General features: G+C 28.5%; 1 protein-coding gene across 1 annotated transcript; it reads right to left on the reverse strand.

Moving 5' to 3' along the window:
- Positions 1 to 13,730: 13,730 nt before the first annotated feature.
- Positions 13,731 to 16,824, reverse strand: LOC112710402 (uncharacterized). The gene is made up of 4 exons (XM_025762600.3): positions 15,976 to 16,824; positions 15,688 to 15,752; positions 15,099 to 15,169; positions 13,731 to 14,692 (listed from the first exon to the last, which is right to left on the reverse strand). The coding sequence occupies exons 1-4, from the start codon at positions 16,246 to 16,248 to the stop codon at positions 13,899 to 13,901; spliced, it is 1,203 nt and encodes a 400-aa protein (XP_025618385.1). The 5' UTR covers positions 16,249 to 16,824; the 3' UTR covers positions 13,731 to 13,898.
- Positions 16,825 to 22,907: the final 6,083 nt, after the last annotated feature.

The raw sequence follows: 22,907 nt of genomic DNA on the forward strand, positions 1-22,907 counted from the left end.
ATTAATGTTATTTATAGACTGTAATTTTTTTAGTTTAAATTGTTTGTGGACAATTCATTAAATTAAATGAACTGCTCTGTTTGTTTTTTTATTTTTTTAAAGTATTTTAATAAAAATATTATTTTTAAATAAAATTTTTTAAATAAATAATATTTTTCGTCTATAGATCAAATTTTTAGACCAAATAAAAAAGATATTAACAAAAAATATTATTTTTTATAAAAAAATATATAAAAAAATTAAATAGATCACCTGTTTAATCCAAAACTAGCCTGTTTAACTCATTATTTGTTTTTACTATCCACACTTTTGTTTTTACTATCTTTTTATGCAAAGCCGAGAATGCAACAAAATGAGAGAGAGAATGATAACATGCATGCAGCCCCATGATACTATGTATCTAATAAAATTGGACTGCTTTGCCAATCCAATGGCTTTCTTTTATTTTATTTTTCATTGACTAAAACAGTTCTTTTGGTCAAATCTAGCACAACTATCGAATTAAACTCTTAAATAAGTATTAAACGGATAGTGGTTGTTATTAATTATATATAGAGATATTTAGATCTATTTTATAACGAAAGCGTAATACATATTTGATTTTTCAAACTGAATAGTTTGCGGGGTTAAAACAAAACTCCCACAAAATCGTCGTTGAATTAATTTTTGTTAGTATTTGATATACTTTTTAATATTATGAAAAAGTTATGTTGTCTCAAAATAACAAGATGTGGGATCGTTTATTCGTTATCCCTTTTTTTTTTTTGTTAAGACTGATATCGTTTTTAGTGTAAATAAACATAGACTGAAATGAGTGTTTACTCACAAATAAACTAATATTTGTTAAGAATAGAGACAAATTAAAGGTGCTTGAGTACTTGACTTTACCGGAAATGTTGGTAATCATGTTACGATGGAAAAAAAACGATATATATATATAGGGACGGATTTAAGTATAGATGTATGGGGCACTTGCCCCCACTATAATTTAAAATTTTTTTTAATAGTACATGATAATAATATTTATTTGTTTTTATTAAATTATTAAAATTGATTTTACAATAATTTTTTATTTAACTTTTGGTATTTAATTGTCAATTTAAAAATTTTATGTTAGATGTTTGTTAGAATAATCAATTTTTAGATTTAAATGAAATTAGTGTTTATTTTTAAATTAACTCAAAGAAATATTATTTATCTTCTTTTCAAATTAGTTTTAATTTTTGCGTAGCAACTATATTAATTGAAAGAATTTTTTTAACTATGAATATTAATAAGAGTCGGCTTCTAATTGTGTTGGGAAGTGAATTTCTAAATAATTGTTTAGTAATATATATGGAAAGAGAGAAATTTTGATAATAGTGTTAAGAGAAAAATTACTTAATTTTTTAAAAATATAAAACCTAAAACAATAAAATTTTAAATTATATATTATTATTTAAATTACTATTTTAGTGTTTTAATTTGTATATTAGATATTTTAAAGACTAATCATATTTTACAATAATAAAATATAATTATAACAATAATTATGCTATATATAAATAAAAAAATAATTATTTATTAAAATATATATTAAAATATAAAATATACAATAAAAATAAGTTAAACAATATATGTATTTATACACAGATATATAGTAATTAATAGATAATTTAATATTTAATTTTTTTATACACATATTATTTTTATTATAAAAATTATTACTATGTTATATAAATTTTGCGTCCACTATTAAAATTTTTTGGATTCGTTACTATATATATATATATATATATATATAATTCCGTTCACACGAAACAAGAGCTTAACTCTCAAGATGTCTCTCGAAATATAATATCATTCTTATTGTGGTAAACGGCGGTAACTGAAGACACACATACATTATATTAAACAACGCATAAAATGTAGAATAATATTATATATTTAAATTTTTCTATAAATAAAATTTAATTAAATTAAATAATAAAATTTAAAATAATATTATTTATAATTAATTTTTTTTATATTAGACTAATTTAATCAAAGGAATAAAACAAATTTTCATAATAAAAAAAAAGTCGATGACATTATTCATATGTTTATTATGAATTATAAAGAGTAGTTAAATGTAAATTTTTTTTGTTGTTGACGACAACATACAACTAAAATAACAAAAAAATAAATATTAGTTATTTAAAAAAGTATAGGAAACTAATATATGTAGTATATAATGTGTACAATAAAAAAAATTATGTAGTGGTGGTTACTTTTAAAATTAGAATAAATATGAATAAATTTTATTTTTATCTGATATTAGGCCAATTAAACAGTTTATTGTACATATTATATAAATATTCTATTAACTTCTTAGTGAGACTCTATTTATTTATTTTTGTATTAGTTAAGAAAAAGTATGAGGAGCCAATAAAATATTTGTATAATATGTATAATAGAAGTTTATGGAGTATTAGAGATATAACTATTAGTGTTACTTTTTTCCATCAGTCATGACATGGTATTAGAGCTTTAAATCTGAAAAGTCAAGAGTTCGATCCTTGGTGAATCCCAAAATCAATTTAAATTTTTGAGAAGATGTTTATTATTTCTAGTACTCGAATAGTTATTTTACATAATATAAAAGATGTTTATTTTATAACTCAATAATCTATTGTACACAAATAATTTTAATAGCCCATCATACAAATAATTTTAATAGTCCATTAATTTTCTAGCAGGACCATTAGTTAATTGTTTTATTCTTTATTGTTTTATGCTTATCTTGATGTTTTCTTATATTTCATTTTTTGTGTTAAGTTTTTTCTTTCAAAAAAAATATTATTTCCTCGATCAATTCAAAATTTGTATTTTCAATTGATTAATTCTATTTTTCTTTTAAAAAGAAAGAAAAAGTAAATCCCAAAAAGCATCCATAAAGTTGACCCTATTGTTAGTGGTAATTCCATTCTCGATAATATCTATATATAACAAGTGCAGACAGAAGCTATATAACACGCATGCCGTCCATATATATATATAGTATATAATACTGACCTTATTACTTGTTATATTTGTACAGAACATTGACAAGTAGAATATAATTTCAACTTGGTCTGTAAACTGTTTTTGAATGGCTATTTATTTTAATCTCTAAATTTATAAATTGGAAAATAGAATAGTTCCTAAATTTATAATTTAACTTTTTTCTAAATTTATAGAAGAGAATATTTAATTTTAACTCGAAATCACAAAAACTTATAAAAAAAATATACGTCTTACGGTTTATAAATTTTAAAACTAACAGAAACAAAAATGAAAGATTAAGGTGGTTACTCAAAACAAAAAATTTTGAGGAGCAGTTCGGTATTTTATTCAAAGTGAATTGTCTAGTGGTAGATAGGATAGATTCTGATACTATATTATCATTGAGATTAAATAAATCATTTAATTCTAAAAATTAGTTTATTAAATAAGGATATTTAATGTGTATAAACTATTTAGAAACTTTAAAGACATCTAAATTTCACTGCAAGTCACTATTATTGTTAATAATTTAATTTTGATATATTATTAATATTGTATAAAACAGTTTTACACGTGCATTCAATTATAGAATGTTACATTAGTAAAAATAATTACATTTTACATTTGTTACATGAATAATCATCTAAAAGAATAGATATAATTAGACGATTGTGAAAAATATTTTACACTTTTAAAATTAAACTCTATTATTAAAGACAATAATATATATAATTTTCTTTTACTTAATTATTTTGAGTAAAACTCCGACCCGATCCCTGACTATTTCACTAACTCCCTTCCGCCCCTCATCGATTGAAAAATGATATTGCGACCTCTAATGACTAACTCGTTAGACATTTTGCCCTTTCTATTAAAGCATCCGTCCAGAGCTAACAAATATTGCCTACATATATATAACGTTAACTCATTATGTGTCAAGCAACCATTTAAAGAGACAATATTTCCTGTCCAATTAGTACAACACTATCGTTTTGTCCATGAAAAAAACAATTCAAAATTCTCAAAACGCCTCACATTACTATCACTCTTCTCTCTTCACAATTACAACAGAACCATAAACTTTCCACACTTCGTGCAAGAAATTCAAGAATCAAAGAGCCATTGACGGAGGCATTGATAGCAACGTGACAGTGTAGTGCCGATACGATGACATCGTGGTGACGACTTAGGAACTAATGTCATACTTAAGGCCACAGGCTCCCCTCCATTAAGAGATCATCTGGACATCCAAAGCTCAAGGGAAAGGTTAGTAAGGTTGTTGAGAACCAAATAATTGGAAATAAAAACAAAGTTAAGAAAGCCTTCCAAGTTACATGGAGAAAATATGGTGAAAAGAGTTACTATTGTAAGTCTTGTAAAAGTATTCCAAGGAATCCTAGTTGGAACTAAAGAAGAAGAAGCCAAGAACTAATTAAGGTTGCCACCACTAAATAAGGCCGGTAGGTAATTTAGAGTTCGAATGGTCATACTTTATGAACTACTATGAGTTTAAGTGTCTGTGTTATAATTGATTAAGAATTTAAGTGTCCTATTATTTTTTTGCTCAAAATTTTTTAATTGTCTTAACCTAACTCGATTGAAATTTTGTTGTATCATGACATATAAACAAAATGCGTGACTAGTTGTACCTATTTTAGGAAACGGCACCAACTAACAATGCTTCTAAACCAAACACCACTCCCTATAAGGCAACAAACATACCAAATGAGGCTCTAAATACATCGATTGATACTATGGTAAGTAAAACATGCTTCTGTTAATTAGAAAATCTAAAAGAATATATTTTGTAACAATTACTTATAGGTTTGATGTATATATAGGCTAAGGCCAAAAAGCTGAAAAAAAAAAAGCAACCTAAATGATCCACTCCCATGTCACTACAACAAGAAGATATTGAGATTCGACTTTTTCAATTTGCATCACCAGCTACAGCTTTGGGACTACTTTTACTAAACAAAAGATTCTTTTGATTTGTTGATGGACTTTATCATTGATTTTTCAATCTGAATTTGGAATTATTTTGTAATCTTTTTTTTGCAGATACAAGAGAACAATGTTAATCCTTCTGCAGCAGCCACACAATACATTGGCATTCCATCGGGCATCATACTAAAAGCAAGTTATAGTAGTTCCTAAGTCAAAGAAGAACACTGGAATTTCTCTAGAAATATTGGTAAGCACAAACTTTGGCATAGTAGCCAGACTTTTTTTAATTTATCCCAACTTTTGGCCTCAATCCACTCTCAGGCTCCAAGACACTAGCAAATTCTAATGAACCAAATTATTTCAAGCTTCCGAAAAAGAATTGAAGACATTAGTAGTTGCTTAATAGATGTGGTTATTTTGGATGTAGTGTTGAATGATTATTTTAAAATTGTAATTTATAAATTCTGTAATCATATCCAATTCTAGTGCTTATTAGACTTCAAGACATTGCACTGAACTGTAGTTATTTTGGTAGGTTAAGGCTTTATGATATTGCACAATGGTTCACTACAAGAGAGGCGCTACATTGCAGCGGTTTTTTTATGATTAGTGGCGGTTTTAAACTGCCGCAAAATAAAAGGTCGGCGGCTCAGTGGACGGCCTTAGTTATGGGCGCAGGGATAAGGTTTTGCGGCGGTTGCCAGCAACCGCTGGTATAACCGCCGCTGAATCAGTATTTTGCGACAACTAATTTAGCGGCGATTTTAAACCGTCGCAATATACAAGTATTAGGATTTAGACCATTTTTTTCTGGCAGTTACGAACCGCTGCAATATTCTTACGTTTTTTAATTTAGGACTGTTTGCGGTAGTTATAAAACCGCTGCTAGTTTCAATACAAATTAAAAAAAAATTGGATTTTCCTTTTAAAAAGGCTGATTTTTTTTGTTTAAATCCAAAGATATATTTTTTTGCCTTTTTTGAATTTTTTAATACTATAAATCTTAATATTTTTCATCTATTGAATCTAAACTTGTGGCAAAAACAATAAAATTAACTGGAAAACAAAATAATATATTATAAAAATACCAACATAGTAACTTTCTTGCTAAGAACTAATGAAGTGAAACCGCAAGCATAAGCCATGTGAAGCATGCTTAGTTACCCTCAATCAGATGCATCACACAGGCTTTATATATACTCTTCCATACTTTTATAACACATTTTGAATCTAAACATAAACTAAGTGAGGTACTAATGATGCACATATATTACTTTTGTTAATTATATTTCTATCTCACTCCCAGGGTCAACTAATAGCCAAGAACATTATTCTTATTGGATACAATATGTAAATTTTCTATGTACAATGATGGAAACAAAGAAAAAAGGAAAGAAAACAAAAAATTAAAAGCTCGGAACTAAGCCAAAACTACACACATATCACAATATTTGTGCGTTTTAAAACTATCCAATCGATGTTTGTCTAATGACGAGAAACAAACAGATCACTCTTCGTCTTATTCAAAATCCTGAACTGGCGGCTTCTTTGATCTTTCAATACGATTTGGTTCCCTTCTAACCAGTAGAATGATACTCCTAACCATTTGATTTGTTGATAGGGTATACAGATAACATGAGAAAAGAGATCTCTTATGTGAAAAACTAACAATAAATTAAAATATCTTTTATATAAAAAGAAAATTTAATTCATTATGATGATCAAAACCACAAGACCACTTTTTAAGTAGGGGTACATAAATCCTACTATGCAATCAATTTCAAAATTTCTAGTTAAACTATGTGTTTAAATCTTCCAATCACAAGTTCACAACAAATCTACTGAATTTAAACAAACACAGAATAACAAATAGAAAAATTAAATCAATTAAAATAGCTCCTATATGCTAACATTCATTTCACCATTTTGTTCCTTTCGGAAAAAACAAACTGGCTATATTGCATTGAAATAGGAGATTAAATGGTGTAAATAGAGCTACAAAGTTGACATACATACCTGTCACTAAATGTTCATCAGTAGAGATCTTATAAGTTGGAATTTCACCTGCAATGAAAAATTTATTTTGTGGAAAGGAAGGAGAAAACATATTTTTGTTTTCAAAAGAACATTAAAAAATAACACATTTCCAAATTCAAATAATGCCAAATTAACAAATAGATTTTTGCCATTTCACCATACACAACGTCGACAACTTGATCAAGTGCCTCAACAGGAGTGGATGCAAAATGATCAGTATAGAGTTACTTTGCACCCTGTTCAACAAGCACATGTGGTTTTGTTAATTTACTACTACCCAATATACTGAAAATATTATCCCGTAGACAAGGACAACTAAAAGAGAAGTAAAATAGCATAATACAATATATCCTGCTCAAGAGCTAAAAAAGATAGTATTAACTAATAATTAACTAACTAACTAACGAAGCAAATTTTCTAAAAACACGGCAAGAAAAGCAGTAATGTGCAGACGTTTGATTAAGCTTACATTAATAGTAGGATGCTGTAAGCAAACAAGAAATGCAAACTTCATGTGGTAATAAAGTGGAAATCTGATTAAATATGATAAGCAAACACTTAGATCCTAGAATATCCAAGTAAAATATTAAAATATAAAAGAAAAAATCAAAGCATGATAGAAATTCTCAATGTAAATGGTTTGAGGAATCAGGAGAGCGTTAATTGTGGAAGATCACAAGAAGAAAACATTGGAAGCAAATAAAAAAAGCATAGAAGTAACTACTTTAACTATGAAGATCTGAAATAAATACATAGGCAAGTTTTCCAAGAAGGGAAAGAAGATGAACCAATACAGTTAACATAGACAAATGAATAAGCATGTGGAGATATTGACGACTCGACTGTACCAGAAAAATAACTTTTTTGCAAACATTTTTGCTACACTAAAAGATCCATAAGCTGAAAAATCATAAGAGAGATTAGTGTTAATACACATATCCATTTTACAGATAAAATCATCAACTCAATGAACTCTTACAAAAAAATAAATAAAAAATAAAATGTGCAGAATAGCAAGTTCAACTAGGCAACACAAAAGGACTAAAAACTTAAACTTGCACATATGATTATCAAAAGTTATTTCCACTAAGTTGAGAATTCTTTCAACATCGTCAATCAAATCTAAATGATACAAACACAACTAATTATTATAACTTATAAGTACTAATAATTACAAGATTTCAGGACAAGTATATGATAGGGATCAATGTAAACAATTTCGTATTCATTGAGAAGGAAGGAAAATTAGAAATCTGTCTAATACAATAACCACTTGTGCGGGTCATTTTCTTCTTTACTCTCAATAGCCTTAAAGGTGGAGTAAATGGATATCACAAGCTCTATAGAAGAGAAACACTAACAAAAAGTGGCAGAAGTTGTATCTTGGGACTTTTATTGCCCAAACGCTTCTTAGGTATCTTTATTCTTTATTTGCTTTTAAATTTAATCAGTTCAGTAGATTGAGAAGATCAAGAACAACTTAATCAAGAAAAACTCACAGTATCTAAAATAAGTTATAAAGAAACAATCAACATACTTAAGATTTAAAATCAAAACATAAAAATTGAATATCAAGTTAACAAGAAAAAAAGAACACAGTCTTACTTTTTCTTACTTGACACCTAGGTCACTAAGCCATAGTGTAAGAATTACCAACAATAAATAAAGGCAAACACTAGCAGAAGGTTAGGAATCTAGTGTAAAGTGATCATTAAAATTATATAAAATTATTCACAAACTAAAAGCATACATAATATCTAAATTACAAGTGTAGTATCGATTTGAAGACAGATCTTTACTTTAGCAATCCATTAATGAGAATACGAGAGACAAAAAAAATTACAAAGCACATAATAAATCCTAGTAAATGTACATTCAAATTCATATCTCTAAAAAGCCATAATTAACCCCAACTAATAGAAGATATAGACAAAAACTGAATCAAAATAATCTGAAATCATAATCTGAACCACAAAGATATAGCCAAATTTTGAGAAAAATAGGATTCAAATTTCGTAAGTGATCAAGAGTGAAAACAAGAAAGAAAGAGTAATGAGGAAGAACGAACTAAAGGTTTAGGAAGAAAGTAGAAAGGTCGGAGATAGAGGATCAAAAAGAGGTTAAACCTTTAAATTAAAATGCATTATAAGAACGGAATAGAATGCCACTTGTAATATACTGCTAACTACAGATTTTAATTAGTTTTATTATCAGCAATGTTTATTGTGTTCACAAGTAATAATTGAAAAAATTTCAAATATGGGTTCCACAACATGGTACCTGTTCATCAAAGAATGTGATGAAAGTAAGTGGAGAAGAGATTGGGGATTTTGCGCATCGTGGAGGAAGAAGCAGGAGTTTCACGGACTGTGGAGGAGAGGTGAAAGGTCAATGCTGGGGAGATAAGGACGGATGGCAGGCGCGCTACTCCACAACCACACAGACGCAAAAGATAGAGCAGATCTTAGGAGTTTTACGCACCGTAGAGGAGGCACAAAAGGTCAACGCCGGAGAGAGGATGATGGATGGGCAGCAGTGGCGCACCTTGGAGCAACGACTTCAGGGTTTCGGATGCTTCCAATCTGTTTTTGCGAGTTTCTAGAGCTGCAGCTGTGGGGGAAATTGTTGGTTATTAAATAAAATAAAATTGAATAACTGAGTTAATTAGGATAAAGATCTTGATTTTCGGTGGTTCTTCATGTAGTGGCCGCTATTCAAGCACAAGTTGCGGTGGCAGAGTAACAATGGTTGATATTTCCGTTAGCTGCGGCGGTTGGATTAACGGTCGGCATTTTTCGGCCACTATCCTTCACTTTTGTTGTAGTGGTTATTTTGGTCCGCTAATGTTTTCTGATATCTATTATATATTTCTAATTTTACAACCAAAATATGTCATATGTCACTTTCTCATTGCAATTGGAATCGATCTTTTCCTCCAAAATTAAGGAATTCTCCTCTATTCCTTATTAATTTTACAACCAAAATGTGTCACATGTCACTCCTTTGTTGTAATTGAAATTAAATCTTTCTCTTCAAAATTAAGGAGAATTCTTCCCTCCTCCATACTAATTTTATAACCAAAATATTCTACATGTCACTCTCTCATTAAAATTGAAATCAAATCTTTCCCTCCAAAATTAAAGAGTTATTCCCTCCTCCTTCTTTTTTTATCTCTCTCATTCCTTCAACTACTCTATCTATTTTATATATCATTATCAATATCAATGACTAATTACTAAATTGACAATCAAAATGTGTAACATGGCATTCTTTAATTGTATCTATTATATATTTCTAATTTTACAACCAAAATATACCACATGTCACTTTCTCATTGCAATTAGAATCAAATCTTTCCTTCCAAAATTAAGGAATTCTCCTATACTCCTTACTAATTTTACAACCAAAATGTGCCACATGTTACTCCCTCATTGTAATTGAAATTAAATCTTTCCCTTCAAAATTAAGGAAAATTCTTCCCTCCTCCATACTAATTTTATAACCAAAATATGCCATAAGTCACTCTCTCATTGCAATTGAAATCAAATCTTTCTCTCCAAAATTAAAGAGTTCTTCCCTCCTCTTTCTTTCTTTATCTCTCTCATTCCTTCAACCACTCTATCTATATATATCATTATCAATATCAATGACTAATTACTAATTTGACAATCAAAATATGTAACATGACATCTTTTAATTGCATTAAAATTAAAATTGAAATATTAAAATTAAAATTGAGAGAAAATATTTTTCTCCAAAATTAATAAACTCGCTTTCTAAATTCTCTTATCTGCCTCTCTCCATTTTTCTATTTCTCTCTACCATTTTCACTCTATATATGATTTATATTTTATATTAGTAATTTAACAAATCAAAATATGTCATCCGATATTTTTTTATTACAATTAAAATATTTTTTCTAAAATTAATAAACTCTCACTCTCACTCTCATTTTTAATCTTTATCTTTCTCTCTTTTTTCTCTCATTTTCTATTTTTTCTACTTTTTTGTTCTACAAAAAATAAAATTAATAAAATAATATAATTCAAATAAAAAATTATACTTTTCATATAAAAATAATAACTAAAAATTTTGTTATTTGATCTTTTATCTACAGAGATCTTAGTTTTTTTAGTCAGAGATTTTTGTCAACCTACGAATTTTTTTTTGTAAAAGTTATTTGATTTTATAAATCTTTTGTGTCATCATGCATAATCTATACTGTCAAAACAAAGTGGACCATAATTTTAAAAAATTTATATTTTCGTAATGTTATTACAAGTAAAATACTAATTACAGTATAAATAATCGTTTATGAAGAATTGTGCTTTTGCACTTTGTTAGAATCTATTTTGTTTAGTAGTTTAGAACTTTAGTCTATTGCATATGCATAATTTAATGACACAATCACCTAAATTATTACATAACTCAATTAAAATTATATAACATTATTTCTTGAACTTAAGCGTATCATTATCAAAACAACAAAAACTTAAGTTAAGCCGTAAACATTTAACAGGAAAAGGCTATTTATAGAAATAGTTTCAAATAGATTATATCACTAACACAACACAAATAACAAAGTACCAGCAAATGTAATTATAAATTCGAACATACACCAAATTCTAACAATCCAAATCTTGTCCTGTTGTGCAATTCATTATGTCGCAACATCTCTAGATTCTTCACTTTCTCTTCCAATTCTTACATTTTGCCTTTCACCTCAGGTTTTTTCCTCTCATATCAACATCCTTCAATTTGGAATGAACACTTTATCCAATCCTCTTATCAAGCTACTTGAAAGTACTTACAATATTGCTGTGGAGTCTATAATTCACAACGACAATTACTCTTCCAACACGAAATAACTAACACAATTATGATAACATGAAAGGTAACATATCTTAAAGTAACAGCAACCAAAGAATAATCTTTTAGGGTTCAGTTTTATTCTAAATTCGAATAGAATTGCATAACGTCCGCAATTGAAACTTGAATGTTCAAATTTTTTTGCTTCCCTGTTTTGTTATTCTCAATCTTATCTTGATAACATCTCATCAATCTCTCGATAGTCTTTCATGAATAGTGAGAAACTGAAAATTGCTCAATGTAGTTCATCTTTCTATTTAAGATTTTAAATATATGAAAAACAAAGAAGGAAAATAAAGCGTTTTCGAATTCTCCAAAACGATAACGGTGTACTGTACTGAATGGACAGAGACATTTTATTCCTTTAAATAGTTACTTGATACATAATGGATTAATATTATACATAGATAAAATACGAATACTTTAACAGAAAGAGTAAAAAATTTGATAAAATTAATCATTAGAGATTATAATATTTTTTTTAATCGATGAAGAATAAAATAGAAATTTGTGAATTAATTAGACTTGATTGGAGTTTTACTCTTAATTTTTAGTATTTAGTTATCATCGGTAGCCGCCGTAGCCTTTATGTGACCTATATGTTTAATAAATGAAAAATCAACGGAATTGTTGAGAGTTGAGACCATGCCGTATGGTTTACTAAGAACATATGTTACACCAAATTGTATATGTTCCGTTATTTGACTTTCCTTCTATATGCAGTTATACGTGACATTTCATCACGTGATAGAGTTCAAGCTGTTTCCTTGGTCAGAGGAGACACAGATCAGATGTGAAGTGAATATATATCTAAGTTGATAAAAAGCTATTAGCATTATATAGAACAAATATAAGATGCTGTCACATAAATCAAAGTTATTTATTTTAGTTAGTAAATACGAATATTAATCCCTTACCGAGTCTTGACTTATTTGTACAATATATCAACAGACTATATGAATTATAAAATGAATATCATTCATAATATATATTTAGAATAATCATTCGGTTATTAGGAATAATTAACATCTCATATTATAAAATTAAAATTGATTTTAGAATTCATCAAAAATCAAATTATTGACCTTTTCGATCTGATATTATGTCATGATACTACTCATTTCAGAAGCTTACACTAATAAAAAAAAATAACACTAATAATTATATCCCTAATACTCTCTAAACTTCCATTATACATATTGTACAAATATTCCATTGTCTTCTCTTACTTCCCTTACTTTTATTTACCCAACTGAATATCTTTATTACAGAAATCTGATACCAATGGTTCATAAACATTTAACTCTTAATATTTGACACTACAAAATTATAAAAAAAATGATAATATATATACTATTTTTAAGTATTATTCTTTTAATAAGTAAAGTGAAATTTTAGAAAGAAAAAATAAAAAAATATCATCTAATATCAATAAAAAAATTACACAATTAAAATAATATACTAAAAAATAACACATACAATATGTATACTAAAAATAATTTTTTTTAAATTCATTATTAAATATATATTAAAATATAAAATATACAATTAAAATAAATTAAAAAACTCATATATTTATATTTATATATAAATATATGATAATTAATTTAATGATAACTAATTTTTTTATACATAATATTTTTAAAAAGCAATATAATATAAATAATTAAATATCATTTCTCATTTTACACTGTTATATATATAAAATGTTAGATTATTAATATATATTTTTTTATATTTATCCTATATTTAAATTAATACTAACTCTTTATATATATAATTCAATAATATTCTCACCAGACGAGAGCAAAGAAGAGAGTGCAAACTACACCAATAATAAGGCTTATCAAAACATGAATATGAAAACTATGACATAGAAATAAAGCACGTAAGCTAGAATTGAATATGAAGAAGTTGCACACTTGCACCACACTCCAAATAAAATCGTATGTAACACAAGTTTCAGTATCAAAATTATCTTCCAAACCAAATTAAACTACATATAAAATTATAACAGTTTTTGTGCACTTAAGAGTAAGTACTCAATTCACATTATTATTATTGTTGTCAGGCATAGCAATTTCGTTGTTTGTTTGTCCCAGCAAGCTGCTTATCGATCTTGCCTTAACCGTTCCAAGCTTCACCCTCTTCTTGGTGGTAACCGTCATCGGCTTCTTCTCATCGTCATGGTCGTCTTCACCACCGCCTCCAGCGTGGTGGTTAGCATAACCGTCATCATCATGGCGAGCGACTACACAATTGGTTTCTTTTGCATTGTTGTTCGAATACGAAGAAGACGAATTAGCAGCTTCATTATCAGATGGTGGAACTAACTGGCGGTGAAGCTTCTTGGGTGCACCAGCAGTGGTTGGAGTAGCAATAGAGCGGCTTCTAACACTTGTCATGCTTCTCAACCTTCCTTTTCCTAAATGATGCTCACAAAGTGAGTAACCAACTAATGTTGGCTGACAACACCTCCATCCTCTCCCATTAACGCGGCTGCATCTAGAACCTTCCATCAGTGCACCACCCCTTACCCTCTTCTTCTTACTAACCTTTTTCGTTTGGATTCTTTCTCTTACTTTTTCTACTTCTTCTTCTTCTTCTTCTTCATCTACTGCTACTACTTCTTCCTCGGCTTCTTTTTCTTCCTCTTTGATAATTTCGTCATCATCTTGCTCCCACGCCATGTTCATCTTCGTTCTGCTGCTACGACTCTGGATTTTGTTCGTCTTCTTTCTGTTGCTGTCGCTAATATTTCCTTCCATGTTATTATCAAACTCTCCTCTTCTTTTCTTTAGCGGAATTGCCTTCTCTACCTCGCGCCATCTCAAATCTAATATAGACATACAGTGCGTGATTATGCTTCATGATTTAATTTGAAATAACAAAGTATTAAACTCTAAACCTTTCAATCCGATAAAAAGAATAATGACATGAATAGTTATATCTCTGATATAAACTACACCAACTCTACCTCACTTTTTTGGCGTTGGAATTCTACAAGATCTAGATAAATTAACAGAAAAAAAAAAAGAAAGAAAAGATAATTACTATGCTGCAATAATGCAAATTCAGCATGCATTGCAACAATAATATTATTACTCCAGCTATGTACTGCAGTAATTTTTAAAACAAATGAACATATATACATATACATAGATGAAGTGTTCAGCGTAGTGACCGCAAATTTCATGCATTCAAAAGTTACTTTGATGAAAATAGATTATTATTATTATTACCTTGTTTACAAGTGGTGCTTGAGGGTGAGAGGGCATCAGGTGGTGTTTCGGAACCCATATTGCATGCTTTCCTACGAACAAAAGAAGACCGAGAATGGCCCACAACTACATATAATATATACATTATTCACATAAAATTTAAGGCCAGATTAAAAAGGGAGTAAAAGAAAAGTAGTATATATAGAATCGAATGTGCAATATTTTGTGTATGTAGATGAAGGATAGATGTGATGTGTAGCTGGGGACCAGCATTTGGTGCTTCTTAATTGTGCACCTCAAGGGCAAATGGTAGTTAGCCAATTTTGAAAAAAAGAACGATCGGTTTAGATAGGGGGTATAGTTGCTAGTTTTGCTAACCAAACATGTCCTTAATTAAAACACTTCAATAGTATTTCATTCCACTAACACTATTCTACAAATTAAAAGCTAATAAAATGAAGTAGTTACGGGTCTCCATGTTTTCACTAAGAGATTTCACGAGACATTAACGGAGATGAAATAACATTATAAGAAGATTATATTACTTAATTTTATTTTACTAATCATTTTATATTATTTCATGTGTACTGGTGTCTTTCATTATTCTTACCTGGTATCATTACCCTTTTGTCCCCCTTCTCCCTCCTCTTGTGTCTTCCCATCTTCATCTTCTACCTGCAAAAATCAACCATACCAACATAAATAGGACCCACTAATAACACATCCCTCTGTGAACGGCAAATAAAAATTAAAAATACTAACAACAATTTTAATCTATTACACTTGCGATAATATCGGACAAAAGTGCACTAATTTTACAAACTCAATCGCAAAAAGAAAATAAGCTAAGAAGACCAAAAATTGAAGACGATTCATGTAAAATAATTTCGCTACTAACCAAATATTCCTGCTTCTTCTTCCGCGGCAGCCTCGCAAGCTCTCCATCCTCACCGATCGGTGGGTGTAGCGTCTGATCAGACGGCTGAGATGGATCCAAGCTGTGTGCCGGAGCAGCAGCCGAAACGTCAGTGCAAGAACGTTTCGAGGACGTGGCTACGTCGGCAGGGGCAGCTTGGTTGAGTTGCACCATGACCGGTGACCGGCTGATCCGGTTGGGATCTGGAGACACCTGAGAGAGAGGAAAAGGCACTTGTCTCTTCCGGATCCTCATAGGTGCAAGATTATTGGAATGAAATGGATGAACTAAATTCCCTATCTAGCTCAAGAGATTCGGTTTAAGCCTTCAGAACTTTCACACCAGAAGCGATCTTTCGGTTCTAGAGAGATATGGGGAAAAATAATGATGGAAAAACAAGGTGCGAGTATGCTTAGAGAGAGAAACAAAAGGGTAAAACAGTAAAGATACACTAATCTAGCTCATCGTAAGAAGAAGACATAAGAAGGGAAAAATCTGAAATCTACGGCTTTTTCTGTATCAAAGTCTCTCATGTTTGTAGCAGAGACACACGCTCTCTATCTCTTTATTTTGGTCTTCTTTGTATCTTAGCTTTTTATTTGTTGCACCACAGAAAGGAGGATGCTGTATGGGTGAGGGTCGCACGTGTGAGAGGGTTTGCCGCAGATGGCACGTGTGGGAGAGGTGACTGGGTGGTCCGGTAGCCGGTGCAAGTGGGAGAGAGAAAGGGAGACATAGTACGGACGAGGATGCCAGGGTGTCACAGATGAAATTGGCAATTAGGGAAAGAGAAAAACATTAAAAAGAACAGAAAAAGAAAAGTCTGATTGTGTGTTTATGATGTTGTGTTAAATCTTTTTAATAAATATAAACGTTATAAAGGTACTCTCATTCTTTTTATTTTAAAATAACTATCCGAAAGAAAAATATAAAAATTGAGAAAAATAATAAAAGAATCTTGTAATACCTAAATATATATAATTATTTTTAAATAAATAAACACATGTAAAAATTAATTCTCTTTTATTTTTCAAAATTAAGTGTAGGATGTATGAGAATAACTTAGAGTAAAAATTTATAAATTGGTAACTATGTCTTTGAAATATATGTTTTTTATTTATTGGATAACTATTTTGAAAAGAAATTGTAGTATTTATATTTAATATATTATATGACAAATAATATGTATAAAACTAATTTTTATTAAATAGGTTTGGAATGGAAAGTAAAAAGAAATATTGAAATTAAAAAGTAAAATGAGAAAAGGAAAGAAATTTGATTAGAGTAGGAGTGGGTGGCTCTCTTGTTTATACTTTAAAGAGGAAAAGGTGGGGTCCGCAGCAGTGACCTCACTTAACAAGGACCCAGATGCTCTCCCTTATGAGTTCTGATTCTAATCAATATTCGAGAAAAATACTCAAATTAGTATAAAAAAATTATTAGATATTTTGATTCTCCATATGTTTTTATTATTCTAAAAGTTTTTAAGTTTCTCCTTTTATGAAAAATATTATTTATTTTATAATAATATTTTTAAGATTTAATTATCTTATACTAATTTATTAAAAAATTTATTTATTTAATTTACATGTTAAAAATTTTATTAGAAACGATAGAATGATTTATTTGTCTGATACCAATAAATTCTAAAGATTTTTAGAATAATAAAATTTATTAAAAACTAAAATATTTGTTCTGAATCGAAATTCGTTCAAAAATTAAACTAACTTAGATGTTTTATTTTTTTATATCTATTTTGATTTGCTTTGCCACTTAATTAATTCTCTTAATATTTATAAAAAAGAAATAATTGTGCTATTTCAAAACACCAAATACATTTATAATTAAGTTTGGATTAGATAGGCTCGAATAATCAGATACTTGATCAAAATTACGTTTGTAAAAAATTGAAAAAATAGAAAGGAAAAAAAAACTATAACACTAAGAAATTAAAAAAAATAAAAAAAATCAGATGAATTACATATTAATAATAGAATAAAGTATTATTTTTGTTTCTAACGTTTTGGATAAGTTTTATTTCTGTCCCTAACGTTTAAATCGTTCTATTTGTATCCCTAATATTTGTAAAAATGATTCAATGTTATCCTGTTGTCGACTACACATCATGAGCTTTAGTTGGAGTTCTGAAAATCTCTTTTTGAAGTTAGAATACAAATATTTGGGTCAGAACCAATGATCCACTCTGCATAATAACTCATTAAAAAGTTGAAACTAATCACTACAATATTTACATAATTCACTTTTTTAGGGACATAATTAAATCTGAACACAAATTTTGGGTACACTATTAAAATCGAACATATTCACATGAGACATAATTGAGAATGAATATATTCAAGTGAGAATAATTAAAAAATACAATCTGATCTATTAGTACAATTAATGGCAGGATAATATTGAATCACTTTTATAAACATTAGGAATACAAATAGAATGATTTAAACGTTATGGACACAAATAGAATTTATCCTAAACGTTAGGAATAAAAACGATACTTTACTCTTAATAATATTTTTGGTGGATAGGGATGAGTATAATTAGGGTTAGGTTGGTAAAAGTTATATATAATATTTTGAATAATTAGGTCAAATCGAGTTTTACAGTTTCAAAAACGATATATATTCGAACCAATAAAAATCGAGTATGATTAAATTTTATCCAACTAGACTCGATTACCTACCGTACAATACCCATAGTAATCGGATCGGGTCGGAATAGATTGGGTTGCCCGCGTCCATGTACTCCAAGATGATGTTGGTATGATGGTGACACTAGTATATGGCCGAATTTCTCTCTTCTTTTCTTATCTTTATCGCTTCAATGAGTAAATGGTCAAATTAATCTTTAAAAGATCACTCGTTTTTTAAGAAAAAAAATTGGTAACAAAAAAATTTCAGCTATAATTAGCCAAAACTTTTCATAATATACTTCATTTACATCATTTAATCTCTCTTATCATTCCACTTATCATATTCTTATTAACTCCACTTATTAATGATATTAATTATAATATCATATCCTTTATTATTAGGCATTCTTGTAATTAATACTTAATATTTTCTTTTATAATTTGATTTTTATATTTAAAAATATAATGAAGATTAATAATAATAATTAATAATGATTATGATTTATTATTGTAATTGATTCTTGCTCTGCTCCTTCGTCTAATGGAGATATCATAAACACTTTTCTGTTTTATTATTATTATTATCATTATCGTTCGTTATTGTAATTAATTTTCTATTTTTGTTAAGTCATTTATCATCATTCAATGGGGAGATACAAAACTTCAAAACTACTATAGTATGATTTGTTTCCATTAATTCAATTATTTTCGTTCAAAATTCACAACTCTAATACCATTGCAAGCACAATTAGAATAGGTCAAGGAATTTTACAAGAAATCATCTTTATCATTACAAATAGTATGTCATTTGAATTTGACCTTAATACGGTACCTATGGTAGAAAGTGCTAAAAATTTGAACTACAGATGAACTCACCTGACGACGTTATTGTCAGTCAATCAATTTTCGAGAATATGAAAAACTATACTAGCTTTGATGAGGTATGGTAATAAACTGATTTAATTTTTTTTATGTTTTTATATGCATTTATAATTATATTGTACTAACTAAATTTATACACATAACATTCATACGTTTATATACATAACATCTATAATTACATACAACTAACATCTAAAAATTAAATTCATGTTTATTATATATTACATCCATACACATATCATTTTCTAGTTATTGCATAAGTAACTATAAAATTATTAACACAAATGTTTTTAAATTTTATCATAATTGAATTTGAAAAATGTCAAATTCTTAAATTAATTTATTTGATTGATAAATTTACTCATAACATCCATAAATTCATACACATAACATCCATAATTTCATATTAATAACATCCATAATTTTGTACTTATAATATTCATAATTTCATACATATGATGTCTATCATTAATAAATTTTTATAATTAATATTATCAAATTTTAAACTATACATCTTATTGTATTTTCAAATTATCTCATATGTGTACTAATAGGTCATTATTTTAATTATTTTAATATTTTTTATGCTTATTTATTGATTTTAATATGACGAGTTAATAATTTTTTTTAAAAATTTATTTTTTAATTTTTGTTTATATTTTATTTTTTATTTTTTATTTTTTATAGTCTATATGTAAAATATAAATTATATAGTAAAAGTTGTTAAAAATTTTTAATTTAACTTTTATAATTTTTGCAGAGAATTATTGTATTTTAATGGATAATAATGTGATTGAGATATATTAGGGATTTAATTTGAGAGAAACTGAAATTGATTTTGGAAAGAACATTAATGACTCTAAACATGCAGCAAAATGGTAGGTGATAAGGAGAATAAGTAATAAGGAGGTGTATATCACTTGCTTATCAAGAGAATGATAATTTTTACGTGATATTTCTATATTGTAATTATTTTTTGGCTACCTAGCATCACTCGTTTTTTAAATTAGTTCTTCAAAGATTTTTTTAATCAAATTCATCTTTTAAAGATTTTAATTAGTCATGTTAGTCCTTTGTCTACTTCCATTGATGTTGTACCTTAAGTAACATTAAAATACACACCTAATAATTCTGATTGACTATTAATATAATTAATTTATGAAATTAATTCAAATTAACTCCAAAATTGAGAGATTCTAATGGATGAAGTTTTCTCCTCAATTAAGTTTTGTTATAATCTAATTTCATAAACTTATTATGTTAATAGTCAATTAAGATTCATGGGTATGTATTGGGGTGTCACTTAATATACCACATTAACAATTTTTGACACCATCAATAAAAAAAACGACGAAAAAACTAACATAACTAATTTAAAATCTTTAAAAAACGAACTAGATTAAAAAAAATTTTGAAAAATTAATTTAAAAAATAAATAATCTTTCAGAAACTAATTTATCTATTTACTCTCAATTCAATAGTAAAATAACAAACAAGATCGAAAACTCTAAAATTTTTTATTCTTCTTGATGAAGACTCTTTTTTGTTTTTCTTCTCTTTCTTCGAGCTCTTCCTTCTTTTATTCTCACCCATTTTTTTCTTATCAAAATAAAATAATAAAAAAAATTTATGCATACGTGTGTAGAAAATTTTCTCATTTGATGATTTTCATAATGTGTTACCGATTTTTAAGATTAAGTTTAATTTTTCTTATATTGATATCTAATTACTTTTATTAACAAATAACACATAAAAATTATTTGAAATTATAGAGTTCAAATCACAAATGGACGTATTTTTCAATTTACCAAAATCATGGGTTACAAACATAATTAAAATAAAGGTTAAGTACGATTTTAGTTTTTAAGGTAGAAGTTGAAAATTTTTTTTCATCTCCAACCCTTTTTTGTACTTAAAATCGTCCCTAAAATTCGACTTAATTTTAAAATCGTCCTTTGGACTAAAATATCCTTCTTCTTCATCATCAAAATATTCAATTTCCCTTCTTTTTCTTCATCACAGCATCATCTCTTCTTCTTTTTCTTCTTCTTCATTACAACATCAGCAGCAACAACAATAAAATCAGAAGCAGAAACAATATAATAAACAAATAAAGTAGAAACAACAATAAAAAAATAAATCTGTATTTCAAATATCAAATAATCAAAACACAATTTATTTCAACCAAAACTTTTTTCTTATTCTTTTTCTGTCTATCTTACATTTTCGCTGGCAAGCTTGATGCAGTTCTGGAACAAATCGAAAATCTGCTGCTTGTTGAGGCATGGGTTGGAGTTGACGTCAGAGGATTGGGAGTTCAAGTTGGCGGCGACGTTCTTGCGGCGGATGTCGGTCGCACGTTTAGCGCGTTCCAGTTTATCATCATTGGAACCCAAGAAGAAGGGGTTGGTAGGAACTAGATGCGAGCGGCCATGGGAAACCTCTGCTTCTGGCCGACCATGGTTGGGTTCAGGTTTAGATTTTCCGCCATAACAGATTAACAGCAACAGCAAAGAGAAGAAGATAAGAGAATTGAATTAAGGTTTGGAATTGAGAATTTGGGGTTGGAATTGGAAGAGATCATACAAAAACTGGAATGGGGTCTTTTCCCTCCATTAGAAGAAGTGTTTCCAAAAACTAGCCGCGGCGAAGAATAATGGCGACATGCTTCTTGTAACACCCTACCACACAGAGCTTTACGCTTAAGCTGTAAAATAGAGGTGGTGTGGTATTACGACCTCTAAAATAACTGTATACATATAGTAGCAGAAAGAATATAATAAACTAGGGGCCTTGAAAAACAGGTGAAACAAAATTGTGAAAATAAAAGTGCAACACTCAGGAAACAAGATTACTTGCGTGCAAAGAAAACTAATGATCATGGGCATAAATAATCAAAAAGTGGGAATAGAGAGTCAAGGATACAGAATAACTAGCTCTTAACTCAGCCTGAGAAGTCAAAGCTGGCTGGAGAATATTCGGAGAAGAAACTAAGAGGAACAAAATAACATAGATGAAACCTTAACTCTCCTTAAACCTCTAAGAGGAACAAAATAACCAAGTTATTCGGAAAAGAAGCTAAGTATATATACACATAAACTATACAGCAAAAAGGAACCCAGAACCCGCTCTGCTTCAGAAATCCAGACGCCTACCAAGGAGCCTCTCGACCTGCATCTGAAAATAACAACACAGTATGGGGTGAGACCAGGATGTTCTCAGCATGGTAAAGGTGCCACGCACATAATATATAAGGCCCTGGAAATACTAGAGGCAATCCTAGAATTCCGACACTCAGATTGAAAAACTTAAAAGTATTAAACAGAAATCATGAAAAGAGGGTATGTATCTAGCGAATTCTCAACTCAACTTAAACTTAATC

Source organism: Arachis hypogaea, chromosome 9 (assembly GCF_003086295.3).
Source record: "Arachis hypogaea cultivar Tifrunner chromosome 9, arahy.Tifrunner.gnm2.J5K5, whole genome shotgun sequence".
In the NCBI taxonomy this organism is placed as follows: Eukaryota; Viridiplantae; Streptophyta; class Magnoliopsida; order Fabales; family Fabaceae; genus Arachis; species Arachis hypogaea.